Consider the following 26945-nt stretch of genomic DNA (forward strand, 5'->3'; position numbering starts at 1 on the left):
TGTGTGTCTTTGTAGTCCTGGCTGTCCTGGAACTCCCCCTATAGACCAGGCTGGCCTTGAACTCAGAGATCCACCTGCCTCTCCCAATGCTGAGATTAAAGGTGTGTGCCACCACTGCTCAGCTGACACCTGTGCTTTTAGTAGCAAAAAAGAAAAAGAGAAAGAAAAAAAACAAAACAACAAACCCCAAATCACTCAAATGTATATCAACAGTGACTGGATTAATAATTTTGGGCTGACCAGAGAGCAACAAAAAAATAACTACAGCCAGAATGGGTGTATTTGTCTCACGATGGAGGCAGAGGCAGGAAATTCAGAGGTTTAATGTTAGCTTTGGCTGAAGAGTGAGAACCTATCAGGAAAAGGAAGGAAAGCAGGTTAAAGTATGGACAATTTCATGCAACAACAGAATGATTCTTAAGCCACAGTGATGAGCAAACGCCAGAAACAGGTGTGCAGATAACTGGATTCACAGACAGTCCAAAGCAGGCAAACCAAATTGTACATAATTCAGGGATACATCTGCTTACAGAATTAAAGTCAGGGAAATGTTTAACACTGAATGAATCTTTTTTTAAAAACTTGTTTATTTATTTTTATTTATTTATTTTTTTTTTTTTTGAGACCATAGTATCACTGTGTAGGCTTGGCTGTTCTAGATCTCACTCTGTAGACCAGGGTGGCCTCAAACTCAGAGAGATCTGTCTGCCTCTCCCTCTTGAGTGCTGAGATTAAAAGTGTGTGTATCTTCACTTTTTTGGGTTTTTTGTTGTTGTTTGTTTAGACAGGATTTCTCTGAGTAGTCTTGGCTTTTCTGGAACTCACTCTGTACACCAGGCTAGCATCCTCGAACTCAGAGATCTGCTTGCCTCTACTTCCCAAGTGCTGGGATTAATGGCTTGCATCACCACCACTTGGATATATTTTTATTTTTTATTTTTATTTATTTTCATTTTTTTGAGACAGGGTTTCTCTGTGTAACTTTGGATCCTGTTCTGGAACTTGCTCTGTAGACTAGGATGGCCTTGAACTCATAGAGATCCTTCTACCCTGTCTTTCAAGTGCTGGAACTAAATATGTGTGACACACTACCTGGCTTATTTTTTTATTTATGTATATGTGCCTCTGTGAATGAATATCACATAAGCAGATGCCCTCAGAGGCCAGATTCACCTGGCATTTGAGTTACAGTGGTTGTGAACCACTGTGTGGGTACTGGGAACCAAACCCAGGTCTTTTGTAAGAAAGAATCAGTGCACTGGGCATTGGTGGCACACGCCTTTAATCCCAGCACTCTGGAGGCTGAGGCAGGCTGATCTCTGTGAATTGGAGGCCAGTGTGTCTACAGAGTGAGTTCCAGGACAGGTTCCAAAGCTATTGAGAAAACTTGTCTTGAAAAACCAAATCATTGCTTCAGCTTTTTCTATTCATTTATTTATTTATTTATTTATTTTTATTTATTTTTCTGAGATAGGGTTTCTTTGTGTAGCCTTGGTTGTCATGGAACTTGATGTGTAGACCAGGCTGGCCTGGAATTCATAAAGAGCCACCTGCCTCTACCTCCTGAGTACTGGGATTAAAGTGTTACCACCGCCCAACCTTTTTTTCTATTTTTGAGGTAGGGTCTCCTTGAATTCTTTGTCCTCCTGTCTCCATCTCCCCTGTGCTGAGAGCCCATGCATGGACCACCAACCCAGAGTATGCAGTGTCAGGGTTGGAAGCCAGGGCCATGTGAGCTACATCCAGGAAGCCAGGGCTGTGTGAGCTACCTCTAGAGACATTCTGCTGTTATTTCTGATTTTTTAAAAACAGGGTCTGTAGCCCAGGCTGGTCTCAAACTCGCTATGTAACCAAGGATGACCTTAAACACCTGACCCTCCCAGTGTGCTCACTGGCCTCTGGAGGCCACAGGAAGGAAAGGTGTTTGGTTGGGGAGAAGTAAGATTTGTTTCCCAGGCAAGGGAAGTTCTTTATACCTAGTCTTTGAACTTTGAATAGAAAACTCAAAGCCTTTTGATATGATTGATTGATAACTGACAGGAATCATATAGCCCAGGCCATCCTTCAACTTGCTCTATAGCCTATAATAACCTTGAACTCCTGATCCCTCTGCCCCCAACTCCTATGTGCTGGGGTTACAGTTTTATGCTGTGTTGGAAATCAAACACAGGGCTTCCTGTATGCTAGCAGGAAAACACTATTGTCAAATGAGCAGCCATCCAACCAGCCTTAGCATTATATATTTAACACAACAAATATAATATTTGCAGGACAGTGGTAGCACATGCCTTTAATCTCATCACTTGGGATGCAGAGACATGTGGATCTCTGTGAGTTTGAGGCTATTATGATGTACAGAGCCAGTTCCAGGACAGGCTCCAAAGGTACAGAGAAACCCTGTCTGAAAAAAAAAAAAAAAATATATATATATATATATATATATATATATATATATATATATATATGGCCTGGAGAGATACCTTAGTGGTTAAGATTACTGGCTGCACTTACAGAGGACTTGGGTGTTAGGATAATTCGAGAGGGGAACCTTGGCAGATTCATCCATGGCAGGAGAGGACAAATATGCCAGGCAGACAGAACTTAGTGAAAGGTTTGATTGGAAAGGGAAAGGGGAGGGGGGAAGAGAAAAGAAGTGAAGAGACACAGAGACAGAGAGAGGACAGAGGAGAAGAGGGAGACAGGAAAAGTCCTGTCTGCCTCAGGGAAACAGCAGGAAAAAGCAGGAAAGAACGTGGAAAGAGAAGAGAGGATAAGTGGGCAGGCGTCTTTCTTTTAAAGGGGTCCTTTGTATCTAGGCAATCATGGACCCCTGGGCTGACCAGGGTACTTCCTGAGTGCATTCTGCCAGGTGACGGGCAGGTCAGCATAATGCCTGTATCCTTACACTGGGTTCAGTTCCTAACACCCACACGGCAGCTCATAGCTGGTTGTAACCCTGATTCCAGGGGATTTAGTGCCTTCCGTGGCTTCTATATGCAATGCATGTGCATGGTGCACAAAAATCCATGCAGGTAAAATATCCATACGCATGAGTATTACATTAATACATACACACATATTTAGTGAGGAAGAGACTCTTTATGTAGTCATGGCTGTTCTAGAACTTGCTATGTAAACCAGACTAACCTTGAACTCACAGAGATCTACCTGCCTCTGCCTCCTGAGTAATGGAATTAAAGGTGTGGACTACCATGCTACCACACCCCCAGCCTAAACAAATCTCTTTAAAAAAAAAAAAAAAATCCTGATGTTCAAGAGGCTCTGGGTCAAATCTCCAGTGTCCCCACTTCCAGAAAATTCTCTTCTCTGGAGATCAAAGAACCAATGCCCCCACCCTCAGTGTCTGTTCACATCCCATTAGGCTCCACTTAGTGGTCAGAGCTGGGCAAAGGGTCCCAGGCCAGCACTGGGTGACTGCCTTCAATTCTAGGTGGAAGTTGCCTAGCCTCTAACAGCCTCAACTGTAAAACTAGGTGGCTAGCCTGGTGTGTCTGTACATGCCTATAATCCCAGCACTCAATGATGACGTCATTATCACCAGAAGAGTCCAAGGCCAACCTGGGCTACGAGAGACCCTGAAGATCTGAAGATGTCAGAACTGGTGAGACGGGAGGCTCCACCTGCTGAGGCACCTGCTACTGAGATCTAGCTCCTGTAAACCAGGCTGGCCTCGAACTCACAGAGATCCTCCTGCCCTTTGCCTCCCTCACCAGTGCTGGCATTAAAGGCGTGTGCCGCCACACCACCCGGCTTGTAGTTTGCTTTTGTTTGTTCTTTTTCAGGAGGGGTATTTCGAGACTATTTCGAGACACAGTTTCTCTGTTTACTCATTCTGTAGACACACCCTCACCCCCGCCTTGCGACTTGGCTTGTTTTTAAGACAAGGTCTCACTGACTAGTAGGCTAGTCTCACGCTATCCTCTTGCCTCAGCCTCCTGAGTGCAGGGATTGCCAAGTGACCCTTTCGATTCTCCCACAAGTTCTTCTGCCCAGTTCGCCCCTCACCCGGGGCTCCGTCCTCCTGCGCTCTCTGCTGGCCGAAGTGCCTCCCTGCGTTCCCCCTTCCTAGGAGAGCAACCTGGGGCCACTATAATGTGTGTGTGTGTGTGTGTGTGTGTGTGTGTGTGTGTGTGTGTGTGTGTGTGTGTGTGTGTGATAAATTTGAATACATGTCTGCATTTCTTCAGATGTCCCTCCACTAAATCCATGATTTACAGCCAACGAAAGTCTCCCTCCACCCTAGAGCTTGAGGTGACCTCCGGAACAGACAAAGGGATAGTTACATACCCACAAGTGTTTATTAACACAAGAAGTCTTTGTCTATGCCCACCTCAATGCTAGACAATGCCCCTCTATAAAAATTCCCCATTTTTAGCTGGGTGTTGGTGGTATACACCTTTAATCTCAGCACTCGGGAGGCAGAGTCAGGCAGATCTCTGTGAGTTCCAGGCCAGCCTGGTCTACAGAGCTAGTTCCAGGACAGCCAAGACTACACAGAGAAACCCTGTCTCAAAAAAAACAAAAAACAAAATTCCCCATTTTTTGTCTTTTTGAAATAGGAGCTAACATAGGCCAGGCCAGTTTTGAACTCACTATGTAGCTGAGGCTGGCTTCCAACACCTGACCCTCTTGTGTGCTGGAATTACAGGTGTATGCCATCACAGTGGAGTGGGCTTGCTTTTCTCATTGTTCTTATGTTCCCCTAAGAATGACCGGACTGCTGAACTATACTTCCAGATGCCTGTGAGTAGGCTAGGTAGTCGTATGTGTATGTGTGTGCCTCTGCCTGCTTGTGGAGGTCAGAGGACTGGAGTCCCTTCCTGCTTCCCCTTTACATGGGTTCTGATAATTGAATATAGGTTGCCAGACTTGTTTGGCAAATGCTCTTTTCCTTCTGAGCCATCTCACATTTTCACTTTGAAACAAGATCTGGGCTAACTGCCCCAGCTAGGCCTGAACCTGTGATCTTTCTGTCTCAGCCTCATAAGAGTCTGGGATTACAGCCTGTACCATGAGGCCCCATTCCAAACTTTTTATTCTGTGGATTTTGCTGAGATCACAGTTTGTTTAACAAGGGTACTCGGGTGGGAAATCAGACAACATATTTTTTTTTTCCTGAGAAAGGGTTTCTTTGAGTAGCCCTGGCTGTCTTGGAACTCACTCTGTAGACCAGGCTAGCCTTGAACAAAGAGACCTGTCTGCCTCTGCCTCCCAAATGCTGAGATTAAAAACATGCACCACATGGAATGCCACCTTTTTCCCCTGCCACAAATAATGGAGCAATGGCAGGGAGTGGCTCCGCCCATCACCTAGCACTGTACTTCAGATGTACCCACTGTGTGCCATAAAAACTGAATGTCCTCCAAAAAGGTTAAGCTGAACTCCCTTTAGCAGGGAGTGGAGGATTCCTTTGCAAAGCTTTGCAAAGCACGAGCTATTGTCTCCTTACTTTTTATCTCTACTGTCTGAGATTGGGCCTCTGGGCTGGGATTTGCACTTTGCACAGAAGTTTTTGCATCTTTTGGGCTTCGCCTGATTCAATCTGGGCATATGCATCCAGAACTTTTTATTTATTTATTTTTTTAGTTGTTTGTGTCGTTCATGTCATGTTATCTCCATCCCATTCATTTTCCACCCCTGAGTATCTGCCCTTTGTCTTTGCAGCCCTCCACCCCACAAAATTTAAGAGAAAAAAGGGGGGGGTAAATCTCATCATGGAAGCTGTAGTGTGACACAATGAGTCACGCAGTAAACCCTTCTACCCATATATCTTTATTTGCACGTGTTCACTGCAAGGAACCATTGGTCTGGTTCAAGGTCTCTGGGCTCTGCTACACTGTGGATGCTGGGCCCTCACTGAACCCTTCTTCGTTATCCTGTTCTTGCCCTGTGTTGCGGAGATCCTGCAGATATCCTGGAGTTTTGGGTCTGCAGAATTCATCCCTTCTGTACTCCAGCAGATCACAGATGGTCTGGGCCTGGTAGCTGCAGGGTTGGTTAGCCTGCCAGTTCTCCCTGTACTCACCAGGGTGAACTCTCCTGCATTGTCCTGGTTAGTTCACCCTTTGCGGAGATCCAAGGCCAGTTCTCCTGCTTTCATGTCCTCAGGGCCAGATCTCCCACCTGCTTCAAGCATTGAGGGAGCCATTTCTTCCCTGCCCATGCCACCACATGACAGATGAATAATGGGAACAGCTCTCCTATGCCCAGAGCTGTTTCTATTTCTTTGTATTCTAAATTACTTTTCAAGTTCTTTTGGTCAGCAAGTTGATAACTTCTTTTCCTTCCTTTTTTTTTTTTTGAGACAGGGTGGTCCTGGCTGTCCTGGAACTTCCTCTGTAGACCAGGCTGTCCTCGAACTGAGATCTCCCTGCCTCTGCCTCCTAAGTGCTGGGATTAAAGGCATGCACCACCTCTGCCTGGCTTTCAGCTTTCTTTTTCTTATTTATAGACAAGGTCTCAGTATGTAGTACTGGCTGTCCTGGAACTTGGTATGTAGATCAGGCTGGCTTAGAACTGAGAGTTCAGTCTGCATCTGGATTGTTGTTTTGTTGTTTCCAGAAGAACTGGGGATTAAAGCTAGTCAATCACCTCTGACATACATCCTCGACCCTTCCCCTTTATGCACTTGAGAAAGTGTGAAACTCCCTCCCCCCATTTACTACAGCTCTGGCAGCAAGCCTCCCCCCTTGCTTTCCCAGGGCCCCTCCTCTTTTAATTCTGGAAAGTTCTATCACTTGAGTTTGCTCAGGCTGACCTTGACCATTGACCTGCCTCAGCCTCCAGGAGTCCTTGAGGTCTTGTCCTACCCCAGGCCTGGCCAGGGACTTCTAGTTTCCCAGAGTGCTGCTGACTGGTTTTCACTGGCCTGTTGACTAGATGAGGGGACAGATGGGGCCAGAGCTCAACTTGACTGGAAGGACAATGGGGGACAGTGAGAGAACAGAGTTCAGCCTCAGCTTCTACCTCTGTCTTCAGAGAACAGACCCTCCTCACGGGAAACAAGCTCACTGAAAACAAGTGAGTCACTGGCCATTACACACTGCTTTGGGCTTCCTTCTGGGTCAGGGGACTCCTACCAGCCTCCTCATTATCAACAGTGAAGCTTCTTTCTCCTAGGACCAGGCTCCATGGAGGAGGTCCATTCACAGCTGGGTCCCTATAGCATTCCAAACCAGCCCCCAGGAGGACCAAGGCCATGTACCCTAAGGCCCTATAGCCTGGCAGGAGGAAGTTCCAGGCTCCAGATTTAATGGAGGTAGACTCTTCAGCATTGGTGATCTAGCTGATTGCAGCACAATGGGTCTTTTGCATATGAGAAGGAGAAATTGTTAGGCAGTTAGAGACCTAAAAGGCTTTCCAGCAGGGACTAGAATCTGGTGAAAGTCTCTAGGGAGGGAATGCAGGGTGGAGGGAAGACCTTTGCTACAAGACATGCCTGTTAGTAAATTGTAGTATTTATTTTTGTGGATGCTAGGCAATAGCTCTGCCTCCCAAGTATAGCCTCAGCCACCTGGTTCAAGTGTTTCGTTGTTGCTGCTGTGTTATAATTTGCACATATATATGTATGTATGTATGTGCACCTGCTGCTATCAGAGGTCAGAAGAGAGTGTAAGATGCCCTGGAACTGGAGTTATGGATGGTTGTTAAGCCTCCATGTGGGCTCTGGGAATTGAACCCATCCATATCCTCTACAAAAGCACCAAGTTTTATTAACCTATGCCTTCCCTTGGGCCTCAAAAGATTTACCGTTAATTTGTGTGTGTGTGTGTGAGTGTGAGAGAGAGAGAGAGAGGAGAGAGAGAGAGGAGGAGCCGGTGCAGGTCACAGGCATCAGCTGCCTTTGAGCTGGAGTTCCAGGTGGTAGTGAGCCATCCCAAGTGGATGATGAGAACCAAACTCAGGTCCTCTTTGAGAGCAGCACAGGCTCTCACCATCTGAGCCATTTACAGCCCCTCATATGTTGATTTTGAAGTGGGAAGTTCACCACTGAGGGTTTGTTAATCAAGCGAAAGGGTATGTCCGGGGAAATGCTGGGCAGGTAACAGCCTTGATGTCTGATGACCTGAGTTCCATTCCTGGAATCCATGTAAAGTTGGAGGAGACAACTTACTCCACAAAGTTGTTCAATGATTTCCACAAGTGCACACCACACACATCACATGCAAATACAATCATAATAAATAAACTTCAAATTTTAAAATAAGCAACAAGCAGTTGATGAACTCTTTTTGCCACTGAACCTTGGACACCTTCCTTGTGTGTGCATAAACTACGCCATTCCCATCTATTAGAAAAGCCAACAAGGCCCAAAAGGGCCTACAGGGCACACACACACACACACAATGCACACATACACATATAGAATACAGACACACACACATAATACACACACACACACACACATATAACATATATATAATACACAGATACATACATAATACATACACATACACAGCCATACAACACACTCCCCCCCCCAGGTCCCTATCACTGGGCATGCTCTAGTCCCCCCCCCCCCAGGTCCCTATCACTGGGCATGCTCTAGTCTCAGGGACACTGCATCTAGGGTTCCCTTCTGTGCAATGATCATTCTCACCAGCTCCCTCTGCAACAAGTGTGTCTGGACCCCTCACCCTCCTCACTGCCTCACTATGGGACTGACTCATCCTAGGCTTGGCTTACTTTGTTGTCAAAACTGACAAGCTCCAGCCAAGTTTGCCCCAAGGCTGGCTTTTCCATGGCCATTCAGCTAAGAAAGTCCCTGCAGTCAGTTTAAGGAGTATCTGAATTTGAAACCCTAATTACCAGGTAACCCAATTAGTGTCAACGTCAAGAAAGAATTCTGATTTGAGTCACAAGCCAGGCACAGCATACACTTGTAACCCCAGCAACAGTAGAGGTTGGATAATCACAAGGCCCTGGCCAACCACATCTCAACAAACAAAAACCCAGCACTGTACAGACACATATACAGGGAAAATACTTATATCCACACATTTGTTTTCAATATTAAAAATGAAACAAGCACTCGGGAGGCAGAGGCAGGCGGAGTTCGAGTTCAGCCTGGTCTACAGAGCTAGTTCCAGGATAGGCTTCAAAGCCACAGAGAAACCCTGTCTCGAAAAACCAAAAGAAATAAATAGCTGGGTGATGGTGGCACATTCTTTTAATCCCAGCACTCGGGAGGCAGAGGCAGGTGGACCTCTGAGTTTGAGGCCAGCCTGGTCTACAGAGCGAGTTCCAGGACAGCCAGGGCTACACAGAGACCCTGTGTCAAAAAGCCAAAAACAAACAAAATCCGCAGCGACTCTCTGGGATGTACAGGATGACCAAGGTCTGTAATGCAGCAGATGAGCATGAAATAACTCTGAGATCCATCTGCGTCTGTGCTGGGATTAAAGAAAGGCATGCACCACCTCTGCCTGGCACAAACTTTTTCTTTTGTTTGTCTCTTGGGTTGCTCAGAGATTGAACTCAGGCTTCTCCTGCACTCACTCAGGTATGCTCACGCCTCCAAACATTTTTGAACCACAGAGGACAAGAGAAAGGATGCAGGATGCTGGAGAAGGAAGGCTTTAAGCATTTCTTGCACAAAGTTCTGACATCAGTCCCCAGAAATCCACCTCCCTCATAAGGCGATGGTGGGGGGAAAACAGTATGAAATGTATTTGAGCCTAGGAGTTTGGGACCAGCCTGGGCAATACAGCCAGACCCCACCTGTCTCAAAGAGGGGGTGGGGGTGCAAAGATGAGCAGAGTTGTGTTCCCAGCACCCATGTCTGGCATCATAACCATCTGTAACTCCAGCTCCAGGGGGTCTGGACTCTGAGCACTGGAAGTCATGTGCGTACACCACACACAGGCAACATACACATACATACTTGAAAAATGAAGCTGAACATGGTACAGATCCAGCACACAGGAAGCTGAGACAGGACTGCCAAAGTTCAAGGCTAGCCTGGGCTATATAGCTAAACCCTCAAAGAAAAACTCTAAAAGGAAGGGAGGGAGGGAGGAAAGGAGATGGGGAAAATAATAGCCAATGGCTTTCTTCTAAAAAAATGTTATTATGAAATGGACACATAATTTGTATAATATATAAAAATGTACTTTGATCCCCTCATTATCTTCTCTCATGGGAAGACAATGATTTTCCAAGATCATAGTTATGTCTTCCTCCTGAACTCAGTCCAAGCCTTGCTCATGCTACCAGACCTGTCCCTAGAGCTGACCCTTACCCTGCTCCTGATCACAGGCCTTTGCTGGACCATAGATCTTCCCAATGAATAAACAGTTCAGAGATGCTGATGTCACCTCCAAGCCACAAATCTGACTGAGGGGATGGGGTACTGTGATAAACCAGGTAATCCCAGCTAAGGTGTGGGTGTCCTCTAGAAAAACCCGAGGTTAAGTCAGTGAAGTGATGATAAAGCCTTGGGCCAGGAAAAGAGAATGTTCTGGAGGCTGTGAGGCTGAGGGCAGAGGGCCCAGGAGCCCTGCCTTCTGCACCTGGGTTCCTCAGCTGAAGAGGATGATTTGTGACCTGGCCTCTGCTTCTAGAGCACCAGGATCTCAGTGTGTGTGCTACCACACCCAGTTTATGCAGTGGTGGGGATGGAACCAGTTCCTGAGACCTGGTCTTAAAATAAATGGAAGGGCTGTGTGGCTGGGGAAGGCACAGCCCTCACCAGGAGGAGCACTGAGCTAACTACATCCTTCCACCTCTTATCTGTAAGATAAATTTACCAGATACAACACAGATGCACAGGCTGAATTAGAATTTCATATAGATAAGGAGTAAGTTCTTAGCATAAAACTGGAGAGAACACTTAGCTGAATCCAGATTTAACTGGGACCTTCCACAGTTTTACTTCAATCTTGGGATCTATTTAGAAAATGGTTCCAATAGGGGGTTGTGACTTACACCTAGAATCACAACTCTTTGGAGGTGGAGGCAGGTGCCCAGTCTGGGCTACATGGTGAGTGCTAGACTATGCTACAGAGTAAGATCTGAGAGAGAGAGAGGGAGAGAGAGGGAGAGAGGATAGAGGAGAGAGAGAGAGAGAGAGAGAGAGAGAGAGAGAGAGAGAGAGAATGTTTGCAAATGGCACACACTTGTAGTCTCAGAACTTGAAAGTGGAAAGTTGGAAGCAGGAAGATCAGGAGGGGATCAGGGCCAGCCTGGGCTATGTGGGACCCTCAAAGCGACCAAACCAACAGAAGAAAAACAAATAGTTCTACAACAGCAAGATGGCCTGAGGAAAAGCATTAATTCGTACAAGCCTGACTCCCTGATTTTAATTCTTGAAACCCAGAGAGGGAAGAGAATCGGTGGCAAATTGTCCTATGACATCCACATGAGCACCTGCACTCATCCTTCAACACCACCACCTCCACACACATGCCCCCCATAACATACATACACAAACAAGAGCACACGCACATGTACACACATACATAAGCACACAGGCTCAACATGCATACACACATAATACACACACACGAGCTCACACACACATACATGCATACACACTATGACACTCAGGGGCCTATCAGCAGCCATGGCTGAGCCCAATCTTGCTCTCCAGGAATAGATGCTCGTGGAAATCTTTGCTCCTAAGAATCTGGACCCATCTATGTTTGTCTGTAGGATGTGTTCCTAAGAGTCTCTGTTGTTTTTTGCTGGGATTCCTGTGGCCAGGCTTGGGGACTTCTCACCTTGAGTCTCTAGAAATGATCCCCATACCTCTCTTCCTTTCCTCTTACATCTTTTGCTTTTCTCTCATATATGTGTGTGTATCTATATATGTATGTATACACACACGTGTGCGCGCACACACACACACCCACCCCTCCTCTCACTGCACATTCTAAGCCAGTGGTTCTCAATGTGTGGGTTGAGACCCTGTTGACAAACCTCTTTCTTCAAAAGTATTTACATTCTGACTCATAACAGTAGCAAAATTACAGTTATGAAGTAGCAACAAAAATAATCTTATGGTGAGGGGTCAGCACATGAGGAACTGTGTTAAGGTCCAGGCTCTCATCCCAGCCTCTCTCCTGTTGATCCAGCAGTTCTGCAGACAGATCTGGCCACACAGGCAAACACGCAGTGTTTGTGGGCTTGCTCCCTGCAATGTCCACTAGAGCAGTGTCAAACTGGAAAGCTCACTGAAAAAAGTATATTAGCCAGGTGGTGGTGGTGTATACCTTTAATCCCAGGGGTAGGCAGACCTCCGTGAGTTCTACAGAGCAAGAGTTCAGAACAGCCAATAAATAAATAGCAAAAACCCAAAACCAACCAAACAACAACAAAAAACAAGTATGCTCCATTAGTACCCAGAAATGCCATGTGGCCCTTAAAGGTAGCGCTTCAGAGCTGGGTGTAGTCACCCATACCTCTGAACCCAGCAACTGGAGGCACAGACTGAGGGTCCCAGGGCACATGGAATCAACAAGACAGAACAGAAAAAGGGCTGGAGGTGTAAGCTCAGTTGGTAGAGTGTTTGCCTAACTGAAGCCTGGATTGATGCCTAGCATGACATACACAGGTCAAGGTGATCACACCTATAACCTAGGTACTTGGGGTTGAGGCATGGGAATCAGAAGTTCGAGATCATCCCAAGCTACTAAGAGTTAGCTCAACACGTGAGACCTTGTCTAAAAAATATTTTACTGAAACTATCTTCCAAGCTGGGTGTGGTGGCACATGCCTTTTATACCAGCCCTTGAGAATCAGAGGCAAGGTACAGCCTAGTTTGACATGGTGAGTTTCAGTACCATGATAGAAACGTTGTCTCCAAAAAAAGGGGGGTGGTGGAATCTGGCATTCTCACACATAAATGCAGACAAAAATACCAATGCAACACATAAAATAAATAATTCAAAATAATAAATACTAATTTGGTGTGTGTGTGTGTGTGTGTGTGTGTGTGTGTGTGTGTGTAAGACAAGGTCTCGTGTAGCCCAGATTGGCCTGGAACTTGTTATACAGCGCAGATGCTGTTGGCCTCTAGTCTTCCGGGCTTCACTTGAGTGTTAAGGACCCAGGGTAGTGCCATGTTCTGCTCAGTTTCCTAACTCTCAGTGTGGATTCTCATACATCTAGAAGGAAGTCACTTCAGGAATGTCAGTGGAAGAACAAGAGGGTCACATAGCTGGTGGCGGCTGGGAAGGGAGGCCTTGTTAGAGACTCACCTCATTGTGCGCCCCAAGTCCTTCACACCCGGCTCCTGTACTCCTGGCCTGTACAATGGGAATGTGCTAGTAAGTTAGGCAAGAGGTGTCCAGGGACCACATGGGGCCCCGAGCAGGTCAAATCCCACCTGGCGGCAACTCCCTTGGCCTGGTCTTCTATCTTCTCTAACACCCTCATGCCAAGGAGGCCTGGGACACCACCACCACCCCTTCAGGCTTTCCTGCAGGCTGTGCCTGACTCTCCCTAGCATTGAACAGTTACTACAGAGAAGTAACCAGAGGGAAAAGCCCCACATAGTTCAACTCTCAGATTTTTTTGTTTTGTTTTTCAACAGTTTTTCTGCATAGCCCTGGCTGCCCTGGAACTCAATCTGTAGACGAGGCTGGCCTTGAACTCACAGAGATCTGCCTAGCCACTACTGCCTGGCTAGAGATAGGGGCCTTTTAAGATGCTGGAGACAGCTGCAATGGGAGAAAGGTGTTCCACTCAGGAGCTAAAGTTTGATTTGGGATTAATGGGGAACTGAGGTTAAGAGTTCAAGTTGCTGTTCAGGTTAATTCCTGAGCAACTAGATAGCAGATGCAAGAACAGAACCCTGATGCAGTGGGAGATGCCTTTAGCTTGAGGCTGGCCAGTTGGGCAGGGAGTGGGGTGACGAGGGGCATGCCAGAGAGCCAGGCTGGTTCTCTGTTAACTGTACAAGGCTCTACAACTCCAGGTCTTGCCTATTCTAGACACTTGAGTGACGTTCAGTTTCCAATTCTAGCACTGAGGCGGCTGAGGTAGATGGACTGCTGAAGGCAGCCTAGACGGCAGGGAGATTCTTGTTTCAACATACTGAACAAAATTCAAGAGTAGCTGTGACCAACGTAGTTGATTCCTCCCAAATCACCCTGGAGCTCAACTCCCACCTCTGCTTACCTAGCCTTCAGGGGCAGCCATGGGGTCACCCTGATTCTTGCCTACACACTGCAAACCTTCCAAACACACTTGATTTGATAAGACCACCTCAATTGCAAGTACACTGTGACTACTTCAGTGCTTACCTTAGTCTGTTCTATGTCCAAAGAGCCTCACTTGCATATTAACTGGGTCATGTCCTTCAGAACATTTAGTGCCTGGTCTCAGCCAATGGAACCCCCTTCCAACCTACCCATGGCCGGCCTCCTCCACTGACCTCTACCCCAAACCTTAGCACAGTACTTCACTAATAACATTTTGTCACCATAGGCCTCTGGACTCAGTTCAAATTTTTCCCCCCTTGATAGTCTTACTATGTAACCCAGGTGAGCCATCTGCTTGCCTCTGCCTCCCCAGTGCTGGGATTAAGGGCATGTGCCATCATGCCTGGACAAATGTCACTTTTGGATCTAGTATTAGAAGGGATTTTATTCCAGTGTCAACAAACCTCAAGGAAACAAATGGACATTAAATGAAAACTCTGACTGGAGTTGAAGATTCAACTGGAATGCAGTGTGGCACTTGGAGATGTTGCAATGAGCCATTTTCAGCAACCTGGGCTAGGTGTTTCTTTTCAAAGTAGTTAGGACAGGGTAGAGATGGATGTTCAGGTCCCTATTGGACCAGGATGGGAACAAAGCCCACAGAGAATCCCAGGCGGCATCCAACGCACCATTCTGCACACTCCTTTAGCTCTTCATTACAGACCATGGCCCCAGTTCATAAGGGGTCAGGCACTGGCACAGTGCACACACACACAAGGACCTAAGTCTGAGCCCTTGGGACCCCTTACTGTCTGTCACTGCAGCGGCAGGTCTAGAGCCTGGCCTGCTACTGTGAATTCCCCACTCATAAAGGGGTGTGTTGTGTGTATTTCTGCTGTTTTTCAGAAAAGACAGGCCCAGCTGCTGACGCTTCAGAACTGACTAGAAGCCAGGCTGACTTGGGGACAGACAAGAATCTTCCCTTGAAGTAACAACCTTCGGGAAGCAGGTAGGCCCAGACCTGGGAAAAAGGCCCTTTAATGAAAATACATCACAGCTTTCTGGTTGGATAAATTATGAAATTTATTTATAGTTCACCTTTTAAAAGCCAGAACACAATCACCACACTTTCTGGAAAGCCGTTGTATTAGAAGTAGTTAGTGGACGTAATGCAGGACAAGAGATTCCTGTTGCACAGCTGCGCCCTTCTCAGTTCTCCAGTCAAGGTCGTGTCAAACTTCCCTCCTGGTGTCTCCTGAGCAAACCTTTCCAGGAGATACCGTGAAGTGGTAATGTCTGGGCCCTTCTAAACAGTAACACTGGGAAAGTGATCCTGCTCAACTCAGTTAGGAGGATCTGAGCTAGCTTTTCCCTGGCAGGCAGAGGCCATGGTGGAAGTGCACATGGCATCAAAAGCATACTATTGCATGCAGTCTCAGCTGGACCAGAGCCATAAGACAGGAAGGACAACTAACCCCCAAAGCTCTGGGTCTGTTAGAGTCTGTTCTGCTGCCTGGTAGTGCCCATTCTGTATTCTGTAAAATGTGCTGGACTTGCAGCTTTTAGAGCTGCTGCTCAAGAGAGCCTCCAGCAGACCACCTTTCTTAACTTCCCAACAGGGGCTTTGAAGAGACAAGTGGCTATGACCCTGGCTTTGCCACAGCCTTTGCAATGAAAGGCAGGGTTTTAAAACACATACTTGAGCAAGGAGATCCGTAAGACAGCAATAATGCTCAGGTTCAAGTTATCAAGCAGCACATACAATAGTCAGTGCCCCGCCACCATCATCCAAGGGCTCTTTCATTCTTCAGAGCAAGAGTATCAGCAGATACACAACAGAGGGGCACATGACCCAGCCACCTGGAACACTCATCAGTGTGAAAAAATCAAAAGCCACACCTCCCACTCTCTCCGCACTTAACAGATGAATGCACCCCAGCTTTGCTGTCCAACACTTCCATTCTAGTTCTACGATGATACCTTATCCTAAAAAGGCACTGTCAGGCATTTAAGACAGAAGCCATCAGTTCTATGGACGTGCAGGAGGTGTAGGGAAACAGCAGTAACCACAACTTCCAGCATCAGTTTGTGAAACCCCAAGGTCATCCAGGAAGAAAAGGGAAGCGCAGCCCTGGCTGGGTATACAGCAGAACCCAGGTACCTCAGGGCCAGGGAAAGGAGTCCCTGTTGAATTGTGCTATTCATGGCCCGGGGAAGGGGCCGGCTGGCTAGGAGGACTGAAGAGATGGACACTGGACAGAAGGATGAATGTGAAACAAGAGCATTTGGGAACAGAAGCTGGACTCTGCTTAAAGGAGGCAGTAGCCGAGGTATGGGGAGAGCAGGCCATGGGAACAACAAGGTTATCAGTGGGGAAGACAATGTCAACAAGAGCCCAAAGGAAACAGCTCTGCCCTAAGGCCCTGTCACCCTGGGAGAAGTGACCCTGTCCGGTGCCATGGCTCATTTCCAGATCTGCATTACATGTGAGGTGCAGGAGTCAAGGGCTCACACCTAATGCGTAATGGAAGCTCTAGAATGAGGTGGACAGTGAGGACCCTGCTCACTGGTCAATGATGGATCGTTGCAACACTTGGTTCATCATGTCATCTTCATCAACATCATAGTCCTAAGGGCAGAAGACAGCAGCCTAAGTGACTGTACACACCCAGAAGATTCACCTTCAGCAGGAACCTAGCAAGAGGGTCTGGAGAAGGCTGCTAAGAGCCCTAGGCCACTGTTTAGATGCTGCAGAACTGGGAAAACTACTTCATCTCAAGTGTCTCTGCTGTGTCATCATTAAATAAAAGTTAACAGCTTTTATTTCCCAGGTTCAATTTCTATCACCCACGGTGAATCACAACCACCACTAATTCCAGTCTCAGAGGATTGGACACTTTCTGGCCTCTGCAGGCACTGCACACATGTGGTGTACACAGATACATACAGGCAAACATGCATAAAATAAACCTAAAAAATGAAAAGTAATTCTTGGGGTTGCAGAGATGACTCAATTGGTCAGATCTCTACCACCCATGTAAAAAGGGGGTGTTGATGTGCACATCTGTAATCCCAGTGCTCTACAGTGGAGACAAGGTCATAGAGGCTTATGTCACTTAACATTCTAGCCCAAGTGGCACCCACCCACCCATGAAGAGACACTGTGCAGCTTCTCTCTGGGAAGAGAGTTCTTCAAGCCTGAGTAGTGCCCCAGGATACCAAAATCCGAGAAAATTGAGCAGCAGTGCTACCCCCTGGGGTGGGCCCTGACTCACCACAAAAGTGTCATAGGAAAAGCGGTGGCGGCGCTGGATATGCTCCATGAAGTTGGCGCTGCGGTAGCTAGGGTCTCCCCAGGGCATTGAGGCACATATGGGACAAACCTGTCAGGAGGAAACAAGGTGCTGTGACCAGATGCCTGAGCTAATCCTAGCCCTCGGTTCAGCCCCCTTTCTGCTAGGACAGCTTCATTGACAAGCCTAGGTACAAGGCCTGGTCACTCTTCTACATAATAAACATGAAGCAAACCAGAAAACGTTTGTCTATTTATAATTCAAATGACATGTGGAAATAGGTACAGGCTCATACAATGATGAATGACTGATTCCCAACAAAGTAAAATTTAACTTTACATGAATTAGAACAAAGACCCCAATAACAGGGATAAGGCCTAAAGTGTACACATAGAAATCCAACCTGAGCATGTAACCTCAGCACCAATGAGTCAGAAGAAAGAGGGTTAGGGAGTTCAAGGCCAGCCTGGGCTACAGGCGTGATTGGGGGGCAGTAGTAGAGTAGTGCTTTGGCTCAGATCAGAGTGAAGCAGTGCTGGAACACCGCATGCAGCGCAGCTCCTGATTCTCCCTTGGTTCCCTGCTGTTTGATGAACTCAACAGACAGCAGCCTTCCTCACTTGTAGACCAGACCAGCCTCTTCCTTATAAGGTCTAGGAGGCAAACACGGCTTCTTTTAACTCAAAAAGCCCAAGTTTGCTTCCTTAAATCCATGCCACCAACTCCATTTTAGCTCTCCAAGTTCACATCCCCCTGCCTTAACCATGCTGTGACCACTCTACTTCCAGGTGTTTCAGAGGTCACCTTTCACTTTGGAACCTGGAAGACCATCTGTAGCTGGAGCTGGCCTCCCCTTCTTGAGCTGATTGACTGCAGACCCCTGGATAGATGCTGGGATAGTCAAGTCTGGAGTCATTAACTGTGAGCCTAGCTAGATGAGGAGGAAGAACTGTTCTTTCACTTCCTTTCTGATTAGCTATAATAAAGAGCACCCGCTCCTGAACAGGCCTGGGAATTTGGATCATATCTGCCAGTTCTGACAGCACCACATGCATCTTTTTTTGGTTATTTATTTATTTATTTATTTATTTATTTATTTATTTGAGACAAGGTTTCTCTGTGGCTTTGGAGCCTGTCCTGGAACAAACTCTGTAGACCAGGCTGGTCTCAAACTCACAGAGATCTGCCTGTCTCTACCTCCCAAATGTTGGGATTAAAGGCATGTACCGCCACTGCCTAACTATTTAAGTGATTTTTTTTTAAAAGAAAATGTTAAGATATAAAAAGGCCATAGTATCTGTAATTTCTTCCTAAATGGCTTATCAAAACCATATATATGGCTGGGTGGTGGTGCACACCTTTAATCCCAGCACTTGGGACACAGAGGCAGGTGGATCTCAGTAATTTCGAGGCCAGCCTGGTCTAGAGAGTGAGTTTCAGGACAGCCAGGGCTGTTACACAGAGAAACCGTTTCGAAAAAACAAAAACCAACCCCCCCCAAACCATATATATATCACAGTTAAGTAAATTTGGCAAAATGCTGTTAGGTGAAGGGTTAAGCTGTCGCTATACAGTCTGGTAATTTTTTGTATGTCTGACTTTTTAACTTAGTCAAAGAAAAGGTAATTCTTACCACAGACTTGGTATCCATGCTGTGTGATAATTTGCAGTGCTCCACAAGTCCTTCCTGATCAAAGTTCTTCTCAGGACAGTAAGGACAAGGAAAGGTGTACCGGTTTGGGACATTTCTGGGAGGTGAGACACAAAGAGCACCCTGAGAACCATTCCACATCATCTCAACACTGCATGCTCCAAAGAACAAAGACCACTGTGTGTCAGAATTGAGTGTTTTGAGTTTTGATATCAGTAACATAGCTAACACATGAAGACATCTCCCACCCCAAACATCTCTCCAACTCCCTAAATCTACACACCTAAATCCTCCAGCAATACAAGCATCCCACATCTTTCTGGGGAAGAACAGGTCATTACCTTGGTTGAAGGGATGCATCCTTGGTGGTGGCCTTCACACCTTCCATGATGTAATTCTGGTATTTAGAACATGAAGCCACATGGGCTCGGATCTTCGATAGGACGTACTTGGATAGAAAGAGCGGACCAAGAATTAGTAAGAACTATTAAGAGTTGATCCCAAACCAGGGGCAGAATTGGATCACTAGCTGGCTTAATAGTCACAGAGCTCCTGCCTATGCCAGTGGGCAGAAACCAGGCTGCTGCGGTTTTTCACTTTGCCAGGACGGCTATTTCACTTGCTTACATCTGCTTCCCCATGAGGTCACTGTCACCATCTGCTCTCTGTTTACCAACATTTCCCAAATCCAGTGATGTTTTTAAAAAGTATTCCACACTCTATTTTGTGCACATTTTTGTGTTCTTTGTGGAGGCCACACAAGGTGCTGGTCCTCACTTTTCTACCTTGTCAGAGACAAGGACTTTCACTACTACATGAGCCAGGTTGGGCGCCCACAAGCTTTCTGCTGATTCTCCTGTGTGATTACAGATGATTCCGTTATCGCATCTATCTAAACTCAGGTCTCAGGAATAGGCAGCAAACACTATTACCTGCAAAGTCACCTCACTGGTCCTATACTCACATTTGTGACTTTGTCTCTTACCCAGTGGGCATGGTGGCACACATCTGTGATCTCAAGGACTCTGGGAGGGTAAGGCAGGAGGACTATCAAGAGTTCTAGACTAGCTTAACCCACACAGAGACTGAAGAGTACTTTGGTCTTCCAGCTGTATTTTTGCAACAGGGTCTTGCATTTATTACCCAAGTTGGCCTGAAGAAACCCTCCTCTCACCATTCCCAGGAGAGAATACAGACAAATGTTAACACACTTGAGAGCTCTTAAAGAATTACACAGAATGAAGAAAGGAGACAGAGATCTGGGGGTCATATCTACCATACAATCAATTTTTATTTCGTTTTGCCATAGGGTCTTATATAATAACCCAGGCTGGCCTTGAACTTGTGACCTTGCCTCCACCTTCCCAGTGCTGACTTTACAAGCCATGTGCCAATAACACATAGGTTTACTAACCTTGCAAATGGAGAAAATAAAGCACACAGGGAAGAAAAGTGCATGAAAAAAGACAAAGATTGAGGCTAGTTTGCTAAGATTCAAAACGAAACTGTTAAGAAGACAAGGTTCCAATCCCAGAGCTGTAGGGACTGGCCAGAACACACTGATTCAACTGCCAACCTAGGAGCTGGAGCAGGCCCAGAGCACTCAGACTCTGCTGTCCACTGAGGAGCCTGAAAATAAATGTTGGAACAGGCCTGTATGGACACTATTTAAGAGTCTCGCTATGCACCCAATATGAAATCTCTCTGAAAACATGGAAGGTAAAAGAAATATCCATTCTATGGTCATCTACACTATGATGCTCAAAGTTCAGAATTCAAGGTTATTCCTAGACATGGAGTCTAAGAACAGCTGAGGCTGCAAGAGACTCTGGGTAAAAGAGAAAGAAGAGCTGTAGAGATGGCTCAGTGGTTAAGGGCTCTGGCTGTCCTTCCAGAGGTCCCAGGTTCAATTCCCAGCACCTATATGGCAGTTTGTAACTGTCTATAGCTCCAGTTTCAGGAGATCTGGCTCCTTCACACAGAAATAAATGCAGGCAAACCACCAATATACATAAAAGTAAATAAACTTAAAAAATAAAAGGGAGGAGGGAAGGAAGCTTGCTAGGCATGTTTGCTCACATTTGTAATCCCATCACTTCAGAGGTGGAGGCAGAAGATCAGTGTAAAGCCAACTTTGGCCACATGAGATTGTTTTGCTTTTTAAAAACAAACAAATACCCCCCCCCAAAAAAAAACCCCAACAAACCACCAACCTGGGTATGGTGGTGTAAGTATTTAATCCCAGCACTCTGGAGGCAAAGGCAGGTGGGTCTCCATGAGTCTCAGATCAGCTACATCTATATATAAAGCTCTAGGACAATCAGGACTACACAGAGTAACCTTGTCTCAAGAACAAAACAACAAAAGCAAAACAAAACCTCCAACAAACCAAACAAGCTAGCCAGGGGCAGCACTGAGACTGTGGAAGTAAATAAAGAGACAATGAGACTCAGGGGTTGTGGTGACTCTGCCTATTATTGTTGCAGATCTTCAGAGGCAGAGGCAGAATGAACTCTGAGTTCAAGTTCAGCCTGAACTAGCTAGTTCTGAGCTAGCCTGGAATACATGGTGAGACCTTGTCTAAAAAACAAAACTAAAACAAAGTAACAAAAAAGATGACATACTAAGCTATCTAGGAAATAAAACAAAATTTTCAAATATAAAAAGATGAAAGAATGTAATAAGTAGCAGGGGTGTGCCCTCACTATGTTTGTACATATTTACACCTAAGGGCATAAAGTGCTGAGCAGCTTTTTAAATGTAAAACTATCCTCTGGCCTCAGCCTGGGTGCACGGTCACCAGTGCACAACACCACACAGCCAGCTGACCCACCTTTCTAGAGGGATGGATGGAAGAACAAACAGTGGTGTTTTATTACCTTTTTTACTGTCTGAAATAAAAAACCGTAATGACTTAAAACCAATAAGGAAGATGAAGTACTAGTTATCTGTGCTCCCAGCAGCAGTGAGCAGTGCAAGCAGGCACTCCACAGGCACAGTGCTGCAGCCCTATGTTAACTGCACAGCACGGGCACATCCCACGGTAGGTAGACACTGCTAGTGCACTCTCCACCTCATGCCCTGGACTCAGGGGCTTTCAAGGGTTAAAACAGAACCAGTGAACTTATGAGTTCAGAGGCAGGTTACAAAGCTTCCCTTTGAACTCAGTGCAGATTTTCCCGTTCTTGTTTTGAAACAGTCTCATGTATACCAGGTTGGCCCTAATTCCAGATTCTCCTATTTCCACACAGAGTGCTGGGATGGAAACCAGGGATCCCTGCATGCTAGGCAAACACTCTACTGAACTACACTCAGCCCCATGTGTTTTAAGCCACTAACTTCATTTTATATACATTACCCTTATATTCTAATTAAAATAGAAAGCACATGAGAGTTGACACTTTGAGCCAGGTCTTTGGTAACCCAAGCTGGTTCAGGACTTCTAACTTTGCTGCCTCTGTCCTGGGGACAGTGCTTAAGAGAAGTGTGTACAACTCCCCAGCTGAAGATGGGTCTTTAATGGGGGTAGGTTTATTTCTATGGATTTCAAAAGTAAAATTTACAAATCACTAAATCAACTCATGAAGAAACAAACAAACAAGCAAACAAAAACCCCCAGCAAGGTTGTGGGAAAAACAAAGTCCCAGCAGCACAGCCACCACCACAAACAGCAGGCATGCACTTGTGCTGTTAGTCACTACTCCAGGCTCTACTGCAGACACCTGCACTGTGTTACCATCTCATCACCGAAAGACAGGGACATACATTCTTACGGCAGCCATGGCAAGAAGTCTCTGTGCTCTCGATCTGTCGCTCGAGCTCCACAGCTCGGACGCCAGGTGCCAGAGCGCTGCGACACACCCCACAGACAGGTTTCTTCGGCTTCAGACATTCCTGCAGGCATGCAGAGCAAAAGCTAGAACAAGACATACAGAGAACCTCTGTCATGCAAAGAGACAAGACAACAAAAGTGGATCAACTCTTTAAAAGACACCAATGAATAATGGATTTGAACAGTCTATTTCCTACTCTTACTCAAATAAAATACTAATCGCTTTCAGGACAGAAAATAACTGTAGCTGGGGTTGAGGAAACTATGGAGAACACACACTCACATACTACACTATGTAGAGAAAGGCATACTTGAGACTTCAAAGCTTAGTTCCTGTCACTAGGGAGTCTTGGTGGGATTTCCTGACCCCGTTTTGTGTGTGTGAGAGGAAGATGTCATACCCACCTGGAGGACTCCTGGAGAGTGGGCCATGTGTAGCAAACACTTAACTGGGTATCTAGCGTGTCAATCAGGGAGCAGAACTGCTACTCTCAGAGGTGAAGGCAAAGCATGGGGACAAAAAACACAGTGCAACTAATTATAACCCAAGAACAGGGCTAGTCAGACCTCAGAGGCAACCTCTGGGTCAGCCTTAAAAGATTGCAATTGACAGACAAGGGAAGAATATTCCATGACCTCAAGTTAAAAAAATTATTTTCAGTCTATGCTTGGTGGAAAAACAAAACAAAAAATACAAAACAACAACAACAACAAAAAAAAATTTTCAGCCCCAGAACTCAGGAGGAAACGGCAGGAAGCTCTTTTTGAATTTGAGGTCAACTTGGTTTATATAGCAAGTTCTAGGACAGCCACAGCTACATAGAGGGACCCTGTCTCAAGAAACAAAGCAAACAAATACCAAGCCCAAATTCAAAAATGTCAAAGAATTTTACTCACAGGCAGGCAAATTAAACAGCAAAAAGAGGATATGGGAGGGACGGAGGCTCAGGTTGGCAATTCTCTTAAGGAAACCAAATTCTAGAAAGTGTTTCTTGGTAGGTTGGTGGTATCACACACCTTTAATCCCAGCACTTAGGAAGCAAGTTTTTCTCAAAAGCAGGTCAAAGCTTTTTTTGGAGGTGGGGGATTGGTTTGAGACAGGATTTCTCTATGTAGCCTTAGCTTTCCTGGAACTCACTCTGTAGACCAGGCTGGCCTCGAACTCAAGGATCCACTTGCCTCTGCCTCCCATTAAAGGCATATGCCGCCACCACCACCCAGCAACAGCATACTTTTTTATTATGAATGAGGGGGCAGACAGCGCAAACCTAACAAGTGACTCTTGGCAAGCATTGTGTACCACGGATGCATACCATGATCCAGAGGCAGAGGCAGCACCCGCTGGCTCACTCAACTGGAAGACAAAGATGAAGAGCAGGTGGTGCCGCTGAGAAGGGCAAGAGAGATGGCTATGAAGGCCCAGGTACCACTACTCACCCACTCTGACAGGTTGTACGTTACGTTAAGGAAACCTGATGGAAGAGTCCTAGTCATTTACCTGAGGGCAGAGTGGAGACACAAGTCTCTGCCTGACTGATACACACACACACACACACACACACACACACACACACACACACACACGTTGTCCTGGAACTATCTATAGACCAGGAGTTGGCTTTAAACTCCAAGAGATCCACCTGCCTTTGCTGGGATTAAAGATGTGGACCAGTGATTCTCTCTCTCTCTCTCTCTCTCTCTCTCTCTCTCTCTCTCTCTCTCTCACACACACACACACACACACACTTTTTTTTTTTTGATTTTTTTGAGACAAGGTTTCTCTGTGTAGCTTTGGAACTTATTCTGGAACTCACTCTGTAGACCAGGCTGCCTCTGCCTCCGGAGTGCTGGGATTAAAAGGCATGTGCCACCACCACCATGCTCACAATGCTGTATTTTTAAATTGAAGAAAACATAGTAACTTCTCATAGTGACAGAGAATATGGGTAACACTGAACTGCAGGCCACAAAGACCTGGACCAAGATAGTGCTACAGAGATGACACCAAACACGAAGGAATGTGTCAAGTGCAGACAAGAAGGCCTTTGGGACAGTGATGTGGCAGGCAGATCACACAAAGAAAAAGGCAAGGAAGTCAGGGCCTTAGCAAAACTGCATCCCAAGAGTAACTCAAGACAACAGAGGAACCCAACCCGGCATACAGACAGAAACGGTTCATTTAATGGCCTGTCAGATGCTCACCAGCCTCGATATGACTGAGTTATGCTTTGCCTATGAAGCAGCTAATAAGCTGTCTATGCCTTGAACTTTCAGTTTCTACTTCCTAGCAATGGGAATGTTTCTAGTTCAGCCTTCCTGACAGTGCTCTTTAGCATCTACCTATCTGCATCACACTAGACCAGAGGGTGCAGCAATTATGGTTTGACCCGAGTTTCATAAAAATCAAACATCCCAACCACAGCTGTGGGGCTCCCCAGCCCCATAGGCAAACATTAAAAATCAACTAGGTAGAGGCTGAGATGTCAGTCAGCTGCTCTCACCAAAGCATCAAACTGGGCTGGCAATGTTTGCTATGCCAGCACTGTTCCTTGACCTCTGACCAGGAAAGTTAAGGAAGCCTCAAATTTGGTCGCTTTTCAACTGTTCCCACCACTCTTGCAATGCTCTCCTACTGCACAGTGACCTAACATCATAGCTTGATTATTCACTAGTGATTCTTTAAAAGCAAAGTTTGTGTGTGTGCATGCAAATTCGTCTGCTGCTTTCAATGCTCCTACCATGTGGCTCCTCAGGGGTAAACCATCCTCAGTTTCTGAGCTATCTCACTATACACTACCGACTTCCTGATGGCCAAATCACCTTTATCCCAAAGGCAGCACACAGAGGGCATGCAGACACCCCCATTAAGTTGACTGTGAGGGGTCTAGGGATGCCTACATTGCTGGGCACTGAATTACAGTAAGGGGCAAAAAGGACATGGCATTCTGTTCTTGTGGTCCCTACATGGCTGCTCTGCGTAAGGAAAAAAGCAAGCAAAGCCGTAGGAAAGAAGAGAGAGGTCATCTAAGCCGGGACGTTAAGCCTGAAGAGTGGCGGGGAGGTGATGGGCCCAGGTTACCTATACCTGAACTCAAGCTGGAGGGATCTCATCCCTGGAAGCAGCAAGCAGCTCATGCTGCTGGGAAGGCCCTGCCTTGCAATGTGCATGCAGCGTTTCTGGACTGAACCAGACCTGGCAACACACCTGGGGGTGGTCTGGCAGGTGAGGCTGCCCCAAGAGAGCCTTTCAAGTTTATTCGCCTGCACAGGACCGCAGTGGGAATGAATGCCTGAGGGTCCCAGAGGGTGCTGGCGTTGCGGGGTCACCAAGACCAATGCCTAGGTAACAATCAGTGAGCAGGGTCACGGAGGAAAGGAAGCAGGTGGTCGTGTATCGCCAGCCTCTTCAGCTTAGGGGTGTCTGAATGTGCAAGGGTGGATTTCAAATCACGCTACTCGGTCACAGCGCCTAGGGGGAGCCCAGGCCGCCTGGACAAGTGACATCGGGCTTCCAGCCACGGAAGCGGAATTAAAACCCGAATGCAGCGCGCTTCGTGAGCAGCCCGCACCCGGCCGGCGGTTAAGGCCGAGCCTCCCGACACTTCCCTTTTGTGCGGGGCCAGCCCGGCGTCGGCTGTCGATACTTGTCGCCCGGCGACCCGCTTGACCGCCTGGCGGTCACGCACACACTCCGGACGCACAACCCGCGGCGGCCGGGGCGCGACGCCGAGGCTCGAGGGGACCGGCCGGCCGCCGAGCTCCCGCGTCAGACGCGCCGGCCACCCGCGCTCCGCGCCCCCTCCCGTCAAGCGCCCGCCACTTACACGTGTCCGCAGGGCACCTGCACCGGCTTCTCGAACACTTCCAGGCACACGGGACACGTGAAGCGGCCGAGGGGGTCAGTCTCTGACGGGGGCCTCGCCAACTGCGCGGCTCCATCGCGAGCTTCCTGCTGCGCCGCCGCCATCTTGCCGCTGAGGAGCGTCGCGCAGCGAGAGAAAGAG

At 46.9% G+C, this 26945-nt stretch overlaps 1 protein-coding gene across 1 annotated transcript; it reads right to left on the reverse strand.

The window, feature by feature from the left end:
- Positions 1-15223: 15223 nt before the first annotated feature.
- On the reverse strand, positions 15224-26945 carry Rnf114 (ring finger protein 114). The gene is made up of 7 exons (XM_051185922.1): positions 26766-26945; positions 22875-23025; positions 19451-19557; positions 19092-19206; positions 17441-17548; positions 16657-16794; positions 15224-16618 (listed from the first exon to the last, which is right to left on the reverse strand). Exons 1-6 carry the CDS (start codon positions 26906-26908, stop codon positions 16729-16731), a joined length of 690 nt encoding a protein of 229 aa, XP_051041879.1. The 5' UTR covers positions 26909-26945; the 3' UTR covers positions 15224-16618; positions 16657-16728.

This window comes from Phodopus roborovskii, unplaced genomic scaffold (genome assembly GCF_943737965.1).
Source record: "Phodopus roborovskii unplaced genomic scaffold, PHOROB, whole genome shotgun sequence".
Taxonomy (NCBI): domain Eukaryota; kingdom Metazoa; phylum Chordata; class Mammalia; order Rodentia; family Cricetidae; genus Phodopus; species Phodopus roborovskii.

What these genes read in the sequence shown, in the direction of transcription:
- Rnf114 (XM_051185922.1), bottom strand. Translation starts at nt 26,908, where the DNA reads ATGGCGGCGGCGCAGCAGGAAGCTCGCGATGGAGCCGCGCAGTTGGCG. An exon ending in GATGCATCCCTTCAACCAAG is followed by an intron (nt 19,207 to 19,450) that starts GTAATGACCTGT and finishes CTCACCTCCCAG; the next exon opens with AAATGTCCCAAACCGGTACA. An exon ending in GCATGGATACCAAGTCTGTG is followed by an intron (nt 17,549 to 19,091) that starts GTAAGAATTACC and finishes TCCTCCTGACAG; the next exon opens with GTTTGTCCCATATGTGCCTC.